Consider the following 9,873-nt stretch of genomic DNA (forward strand, 5'->3'; position numbering starts at 1 on the left):
CGTAAAGTCATTAGTAATAATTTATAAAAATATTTAGAAGAATGTTAATATTTTTGACTATAGTCACTGAGAATAAAAAGTTTAAAGTCTTAGCTAAGTAAACCAGATCGTTTTTCTCCCTTTCAGTATAATATAATATAACTTAATATTTGGTGGTTAGGGTGCTGGACTCGCAATCTGGGGATCTCGGGCTCGAGCCTCGTATCCGAACATGCTCGCCTTTTTTCAGCCGTAGGGATGGGGGTGTTATAGTCAATCCCACTATTCGTTGGTAACTAGTAATCCAAGAGTTGGCGGTGGGTGGTGTTGACTAACTGCCTTTCCTTTAGTCTATCACTTTAAAATTAGAAACGGCTAGCGCATATAACTTTTGCTTAGCTAAATTCAAACTAATTCAATAACGTGATACAAACTTCAAGATAGTGAAGTTAGATATTATTTTGCTCAACACTAATCAAACTTAACACTGTTATTCCATTTTGTCGTCTTCTCAGAAGTAAATGTCTTAATAGTTAACGAATAGGTCCAGAATTTTCTATCTGCTGGACAATATAGCAAAAAGCCTAACAAATATAAGACTAATTTATAAAATATTAATAATTTTGTGCAACATTACACGATCTAAGTAAATTGATCCAAGATAACTATTATATATTTCAAAATTATTTGGAATAATTGTAAGGAATTAGAAGATTATTAATTGAGCTGTAAATAAAAAAAATAAACAAAATAATTTGAGAACTTAGCTTTCAGTCATCTTTACTCTCCAGCGTCCTCCAATTTTTATGTGATTTTTTTTGAGTCCTTAAACTAAATACATTTTTTATTTGATTTTGATAGAGGTGTGATATACATTTTTAAGTTATAAAGAAGCACAAATAACGTCATAGATCTCTGAAAATTTTCAAATGTTCTTACTATGTTAAGGAAGATGTTGAAAGTGCTTGAAAATATGTTTTCTTTCTCTCTCATTGTGGGAATCTGTTGTTAACATGAAAAGTAAGAATATTGTACTTTAGATTTTGTAGTTATGAGAATATTTAAAAATTTTCACTCAACCTTTGATTCTTAGGATTAATAATGTTTTAATCACAATATTTTCTATCACTGTACATACTGTAAAGTCCGATCATACATTTGATTTAACGAGAAGTATCAAGCGAGAAAGACCTTATATTCTCATCTTCTTCGTTCAGTATTATTACCATCTTTGCTATTTATTCGCTTCAATATATCATAGAGAAAAGCTTTAGAGCCTCACTTTATCTTACTGATTTTCCGTATGTTGGGGGCAAATTGATCATTTTCCAGGTGTTTTTGATCATCAATGTTCAGAATGGAAATTTCAACTATCGTAACAGTGGTGTTGTCATTAGTCAAACGCTTGTGACTGTTTTGTTTTCAAACTATAAACATTACTATCTTTTATATGCTTATATTGATCACATGCGTGATGTGAGCATAAATAAGACCATTAAACATTTTATTGTATTTTAATGGTAGAAACACTGGCAACAGTGCTGCTAGTTACACCATAAATAAGCTGTAGTCACAGTGAAATAGTCTCCCAGTGACACAGCGGCATGTCTGCAGATTTACAACGCTAGAAACCTGGTTTCGATACCCGTGGTAGGCAGAGTATTGTGTAGCTCTGTGCTTAACTACAAACAAACAAACACAGTGAAATAATCCTAAAAAAATGCGTTTATGTTTTACAGTTTACTAACTGTAAAATAAAATCAGGTGTGTAACTAATATTTTACTGTGTCTCTCCTATGAAAATACGTTATTGCTGTCTCTCAATAGTGTAGGGTACCGTACCAGTTTCTCGTGGCCTAAACATTGATTCTTTCATTTTCTTTCAATAAAAGCGTTGCGCTGCGAAGGTTCTCGTCTTTCATCAAACGCTAAAGGGTTCCGTTTTCTAGAATGTTTTGACAAGGCTCCGTTACTCTTTTTCACCTGTGATAAAGTTCGTCAGAGAATCTTAGTTTAAGTCTATATGTCAGGGAGGTATATATGTCATCCTTGTGTAGCTAACTGCTTTTATAAAACTTGTTGTTTGTATATTTGTTTGTTATTAAACATAAAGCTACACAACGCGCGAGCTCTTCTCTGCCCACCGTAGGAATCGAAACCCGATTTAAAAAAAAGCATAATGTTACCGTGTCTGCCCAATTTACACGGAATAAAAATCGTTCTTTTTGTTAAGTTATTAGGTGTAGTTCAATATCCAGTAGACGACCAAATTAGAATATTAGGTGTAGTTCAATATCCAGTAGACGACCAAATTAGAATATTAGGTGTAGTTCAACATCCAGAAGACGACCAAGCTAGAATATTAGGTGTAGTTCAACATCCAGAAGACGACCAAATTAAAAAAGACAACAATATAGCTAACTGTTAGCTTATAAACATAAAATTTGTGTCTCACACACTGTGATGTTTACACAAGACTTGTTTCGAACGTGAGCGTGTTACTAAAAATAAATAAATAAATGTGAAGCCCACTCTATCATATAGGTCTATCATTGACAGATTGGGCTTCACATTATTTTTTAATATTTTAAACAGCTTGTCGGCCGAATAATTTACAGGAATAAATTATTATAATCAATGCTGCATATTTTTGAAATTCTTATATAAATACAACTACCCTACGTGAGTAAAAGACATCTCAAACCACCGTACATGTTCAGGAAATGTCATTGAACAATAAAGGGTGTTAACTTCGACGTTGACAACAGAATACTATGAATGCTGGTTAAAAATAACAATGCTTGTTTTAATGTTTTATTACTTACCCAAAACATGAAGACATTAAATGTCATGTAAAAATTGAATTAAGAGCCTCTCTCAAAACGAGTTGATATTTTTCTCAGATTAAACGATTAATATGTGTATTATATTTATACCACACACTATATGAGAGCTTGTAAAAGATTGAAGAAAAATCTTAAGAGACGAAACTTTCAAGTATTTGATATTCAGATAGAATATTTGATAAATCTAAATCACTGTCTAGAACTCGTGTTGAAAAAATTCTGATTTAACACATATTGTTCCATTTAAACAGTGTAGTTTCTATACAAAAATTTTGAATGTCACAGTAAACTATATAATAATTTGACCCTCATTTTGAATTTATGTACATTAGACCGAGTATGGTAAAGCACTATATGTAAATTGTTTCTTTTTATCAAAGCTACTCAAGTGTTAACGCACTTGCCATCCCTAAGTTTGAAGTAATAGACTAGAGGAAAGGCAGCTATTCAACACCACTTTGATAGTGGGATTGACCGTCACATTATGACACCTCCACGGCTGAAAGGTGAAAGGCTCCTGTTTGGTGATGGGAGTCGAACCCGCATTCTACAGCTTGCGAGTAGAGTACACTAACCACTAGGCCAGGCCAAGTCTCTTATATCTATATATATATAAGGATACTGTAGTGTTAGTTTTCACTATCCTTTAATAATTATCCCATAGCAGCAAAAACTAGTATTGTTTTATAAAAATAAACAATGTACATGCATTCACGAATCAACTGACACATGCTTATTTTTAAAAATCGCAAACAGTTGATGATGCTGTCATGCGAAACCATAATTGGTATATAAAATCATGTCAGTCACAAATTATAGGTATTGAACTGAAGCTTGGGTGTTTGGAGAATGGTAAAAAAAGGCTAAGTAAATTAGCAATTATGCACCGTTTTAATTGTTTTGTTTTCACATGTTGCATCTTCATTCTAACGATCTCTATCTTTACATAACTTGATGTTCTTGCAATTGAAATGGTTGCGATCGGATAAAGACTTCGCAATCATTTTATTAATTTCTATAATAATATATTTTCTTGATACGTTATGTTATTCTTACAATAAACTTTACCGTTGAAAAACTTTCAGACATTTTCAAGCATCTTTTGACAATATATCTGGCAGTTAACGTGTAGGGTGTTCATTTTGAGATCGTTACTCTTAAGTTTCGATGTTCCCCTTTACTTAGTTTCCTGTAAAAGGAGAATTGTTCTTAGCACGTATACGCCCACAACCAGATTACACGTTACATGCTAGTGCTCATTTTTATGGTAAACGGCCATGTTATTGAGGAAGTAGAGAAAAACCGAACACGCAGCTGTATTAGTTCTGGAGTTCAGTTGTGCTCGAACAGCACCTGAAGGGAATCTGTAGCACTTGTTTTGTCTTTAGCTTTCCTGCTTTCAGTTTATAGTGTTTATAAGTGACAATCTTGAGAGTGTCAAGTTAATCAATATACTTACGCTCATGGTATTAGTAAATTCGGTCTTTTTACCCTCGCGGTACTAGTAAATTCGGTCTGTTTGAATGGAGAAAAAATAAAGCAACTTTTAGATAAATAGCGATCAGAGGTTTCGCTGTTGTGCGTAGCTGGGATATTACTAACAATTTAAGGGCAGTGTTTTGATAGGTAGAATGCAACAGATGATTCAGATAATCAAACAATCTGTAGATAGAGTTAGTTGGCTTGCACGCTTCTTCATCCAAGGTATCAGCTCAACACGATGAAGGATCGCGCAATTGTACCGAAACGTTATTCTGCTAGCCAGTTTGATGGACAGATGGCACGTTCAACAGATAATAATAACACTAATTCTTATAGAACATATTTGTTTGACAAAATATTTTTATTCGATATAATGAACGAATAATAATGTTTTTGGCATCGCTGCTCTATTTGTTTGAAATGTTGTTCAAGCTAAATCCAAAATCAACAACGCAAGAACGCATATAATAATTATTTGTAACATATCTAAAGGAAATTAAGAAAATACTAACAATAATTTCTTTTCAGGCACATTGTGCTACTATATTAAAAGTAAAAAACAAAACTAAACACAATAACCGACGATTTTTTGCACAATGAAAGGTAAAACATTTATTATTACTTACAGCCGACTAGTTTCGGTAAATCGACTAGTTTTGGTAATACAGTTGTGTTGGTAACTGTATTTACCGAAACTAGTCGGCTGTAATAATAATAAATATTGTACCTTTCATTATGTCAAAAATCGTCAGTTTTTGTGTTTTTTAGTCTCAGTATGAACAATAGTTGAGAAATAATAGATCAATTTTATATCTGTTAAATACATCGAAAGATTTATCTATTTTCTGCAGAATTGATCTATCGTAAGTGCTGGAAACTTTTCATCAGGTTGACTAAAGATGCCTTTTAGCATCAAGAGATTCACCATGCATCGAAGCATCAGCATGCCATCTGGAGCTCGATCTGAGGAGAATAAAAAAAATGCTCAACGAGAAGAACACGAACGATCAACTCCGTCTAACTTCGGAAAGGGCATGAAGAAGTCTGCGTCTCAAGAGGAATACAAGGGAAAACATGCAACTAGAGAAGGACTTCAGTCCATCCGTTCAGTAGATTCGGCGGAGTTAAAAAGGTTGAGTGCTCAGCAAAATTCCAATCATCGAGGTGGAGATAATAATGGTTGTGGTGATGGAAATGGGGTACTAACAAGTCGTTCAAACGAAGTGGGAGGTGGGAGAATACCACGTGATGCTTTGAGACGTGCTCACCGTGAGACTCAGGTAAAATCGAGTCCAGAACAAGGTTCAACGCTTCCCGCTAGATGGCGCGCAGCCGGACGGTCGAGAAGCGTCGCCGATTCCAGAGTAATGTATTATGATGAGCAACCTGTAGAAAGTGCCGATGTTCGAAAATTAGTCATGAGACGTGATGGAGGTGTCCATTATGTAGGTGAGTTATATTCTAGTGTAGAATATTTCATTCTAACAAAATAACTTACCTAAGGATTTGATTTATGATGTATTTTTTAATAGCATTGATGTTCTGTTACATATGGGACGGCTCTCAGAAAAAACACACGTTTCACGAAATATTAGTCACTTTCTATCACGCAAATAAATAATTAAGAGAATTTCTTTTGGACAATAATCGATTAACAAAACGACTCTGCTATATTTACTGAAAATGTATAATGTTTTCGCATAATGGATACCACATCGGGAGGGGGTATATATATATATTATAGTTTCGTTTACCGTTTAAAATTCAAACATGACATTCTTACTGAAATATTTGTGTAATATTTTATTATGTAAAACCAACTATGACTCCAATCAATGTTTCCAAAGTTAACAACTGTTAGCAACGACCAGTTTCGTTGGAGAGTTAGATTGTTAGTTTCAGGATGTTTATTCCATGCTACAACGTTTGTACTTCTAGTATAAGGATGAATTATCTTCCTATTCATCAAGTACTTTAATTAATGTGAAAAAAACAACATTGCTATTGTTTCAGAAGCTCGTTGAGATTTCAATCATATTAAAATCATCTATATTTACAAATTATTCACCAATCTTTAGTTTAATCTAAGAAGTTTTAATTACTCTAAGTGCTAGAGTACACGGAAATGACAATCTTTAATACAACTACTAAAATCTTCAACTGATTAGTAACGAAGCTGACAGTATTCGTATATATCAATGGGTCCACAGGGAAGGTGAAACGGGATACGTATGCGTTATTCGACATTCAGATCTATGAAATACAGGAGATCACCAAAGTTACTCGTGTTAGTTGCGTCACTAAACGTCACTTTTTTGGCGTCGATCTCACGTAGTAAAAAAAATTCAATGAATACCAAACAAGAACCATTTATCTGCTTGCTAAGCTATTTAAACATGATCTTATAGGGGTCCACCTAGGTTCCTCCATCTGATTTCATCAAAATTGGTACATCCATCTCTTCACAACAACTTGTGACGTCAAGAAAGATAGGCAGACAATTGTGTGTTATGATAACATTCATGGTCATATTAAATGATAACTATGGTTACAAAAGGCGTATTAAAGAAGTTTTGAACAAGTCAGCGATTTTTCACAACATTGTGTCCATCAGTTTCTCGAACAGCGGAAATGACAATGAAACACCCGCTATATAAGGTTGAATAGCTCAATAAATACTTAAAATACTTTATTTTTCTTTGCAATGTGTCTTGTGTGATTAGTATGATTCAATGGCAATACGAAGATTTCTCACCATTCTGAAAAGTCTTAGTAATATAATTACATGTCAAATTGCCTATAAGGAAATATTCTTTTTTTATACTTTCGTGAAAGTTTGATGTAAGGCGTGCTGAATGATGTAATGTATGGATAAAACAAGCATTCGAGATTGTGTGACTGTCAAAATTAGAATTCAATGTTAGCAAGGACTAAATTAAATTAACGCGAAATCAAAACTATAGTAAGCGCCAGAAAATTAATCCTTGTAAATTTAATGATATGCTGTTTTAGTTCACATATTGTCTAATGTTTGGAAATTAGGAAAAATTTTAAATAAGAAAAATGGAAAAAATGTAGGGATTTTGCCTCCTCCCAAAAAATCCACTAACTTATAGAGATACTTATAAAACAAAACGAAGAACATAACCAAATCATTAAAGTGATGGAAAAACAAATTGAGAACATATTCAGTAACGTAGATTGGTGTTCGTAAAACGCGGCCAAAAGTTAGATAGACTTATTAGAGGGATCTTAAAACAAAACAAAATGTGACAAGTAGCTTAGAGAGGCATTAGAAATAGAAAAAGAAAAATTCCACTAAAAATTAGACAGATTTTTACAAAAACAAAACCCCTAATGAGATAACAACTTAAAGAGATTTTGAATAATACGACCAAGAACGTAAAACCAAAACATTAAAGAAGATTTAGAGAAAAGAGATTTAGAGCATGACTATTAACTTAGAAAGCAATCGCGAACTTAGAGAGGTGTTCATAAACAAAACCAAGAACTTGAGCGAAAAATGAGAAAGGAAGTGACAAAATTTAGTCTTTGGAAGAACATGACAGGAAAATCTAAGAACACAAAAATCAAATTATCTTAAGTGTGTTATAAATATTTGAAAGATCTCCCGAAAATTAAAATTATCATAATTCAATGAAATGCACAATATGCTATACAAAATGAAACAAAACAAATTTTATAATGTAGAGTATCCTATACAAGTCATTAATATTAGAACAATCTTTATAATGTACAGTATCCTATAAAAGTCATTAATATTAGAACAATCTTTATAATGTACAGTATCCAATAAAAGTCATTAATATTAGAACACATCTTTATCATGTACAATATCGTATAAAAGTCATTAATATTAGAACACATCTTTATCATGTACAGTATCCTATAAAGGTCATTAATATTAGAACACATCTTTATCATGTACAGTATCCTATAAAAGTCATTAATATTAGAACATATCTTCTCTAGAAACCATAGATGCCAATTTTTTACAGTGAATGACTGGCATGACGGCTTCATAAAAATAAATAAATGATTAAGATAAAGAAGAAGTATGAATATGTTTTAACTGTGTGAAGATATATATAGATGACCAGGTTATGACTCTTCCAGGGAAAATGGACCAGTTTCAAGGAAGAACTAACATATTTGACAGTCTGATCCTTTATATTCCTGCAGTCAATGTTCACTCATTTCAGCCATGCCGTTTGAATCAAAATCCGCTACACTGAGGTTTCCAATCATCCTTACCATGTCTGTTCCAACTGTATTTACAAATATTCAACAACATTGTGTTTGATAGAAACAACCTATGTATCTGCATGACTCACAAGAACACTATTCTATTATAGTCCTGTAGAAAAACAAGCAGAATATGACGGTAAAATATGTGGGAAGCATTTCAAACCTACTTTCAGATTATTAAAAAAGTTTGTTTTTTGTTAAGCCCAAAGCTTACACAATGCTCTGCTCACCACGGGTATCGAAACCCGATTTTTCGCATCATAAGCCTTTAGATTTAACGCTGAGCCATTGGGGGCATTAAAAATAAGAACAAGTAGAATTACAAAGAGAAGGTTCATTCCTCATATTACTCACCATTAAGCCATAATCATACTAATGCGTTTTGGGATTGGAAAGCTATGTGAATAAACCTAAACAGCAAAGAACTAAGAACTTGTGTTTTCATTTTTACAATTAGTATCATTGAACCTTTTTGGCTATAATTTCTAATATATTTTCGAAAGATATTACATTTTAATTACAATTACACTTATGAAAATCATTTTGCACTGTTGGCTTAGTATATATATATATATTTATTTATTTACATTAGGTGATTGTTTGTAATTAATCACAAAGCTACACAATGGGCTATCTGTGCTCTGCTCACCACGGGTATCGAAACCCGGATTCTAGCGTTGTAAGTCCGCAGACATACCGCTTGTTACTGGGGGGCATATATTTAGAACTAATATAAATGTTCTAAGAAGATCCAAGCTAACTGAGACTATTTGAGATTATGTCCAACTTTATTGTTAATAACAAGTGTACTTACAGGATGATTCAATAATAATAGTTGTAGATTTGTTTATTTAGTATATTAACTCCTTATAGTTAGTATTAGGTCGTCAAAAAATTAATGTCGCTTTTTTTAGATGAAAAAACCCGAACAACATATATATATATATATAACATTTATTAAATGAAGTAGTCTCCATTCTTATCGAAGATGCTTTTACATTTTACCATCACTTGACTTTGAAGCTAAAAAACATGTCGACGTTCTCTTTAACACCTTCCACATTTGCATACGTTTTCCCATTAAGATGGTGTTGCAGCGAACGCAAAAGATGGCAATCTGATGGTGCCATATCTGGAGAATAGGGTGGGTAGGGGAGAACTTCCCAACCCAACTCCATAATTTTGTGTTGCGTCAAACGTACCACATGTAAACATGCATTGTCGTGGAGACGAAGAACACCTTTCCCATTGACGAGTGAATGGCATTTATGATGAAGGGCTTGATCTAAACGATCCA

At 33.1% G+C, this 9,873-nt stretch overlaps 1 protein-coding gene across 8 annotated transcripts in view; it reads left to right on the forward strand.

Moving 5' to 3' along the window:
• Positions 1 to 9,873, forward strand: part of LOC106474893 (coiled-coil domain-containing protein CG32809-like) — a 386,694-nt gene that overhangs the window by 99,837 nt on the left and 276,984 nt on the right. For 6 of the 8 annotated variants that reach the window (XM_022383530.1, XM_022383634.1, XM_022383587.1 and 3 more), the window contains one exon: positions 5,159 to 5,756. The exons of the other annotated variants lie outside the window; for them this stretch is intronic. In XM_022383530.1, coding sequence (XP_022239238.1) covers positions 5,207 to 5,756 — 550 coding nt within the window. In that variant the 5' untranslated portion in view covers positions 5,159 to 5,206. The remainder of the gene's footprint in view (positions 1 to 5,158; positions 5,757 to 9,873) is intronic. 8 annotated transcript variants of the gene reach the window in all.

Source organism: Limulus polyphemus, unplaced genomic scaffold (genome assembly GCF_000517525.1).
Source record: "Limulus polyphemus unplaced genomic scaffold, Limulus_polyphemus-2.1.2 Scaffold0, whole genome shotgun sequence".
Lineage (NCBI taxonomy): Eukaryota > Metazoa > Arthropoda > Merostomata > Xiphosura > Limulidae > Limulus > Limulus polyphemus.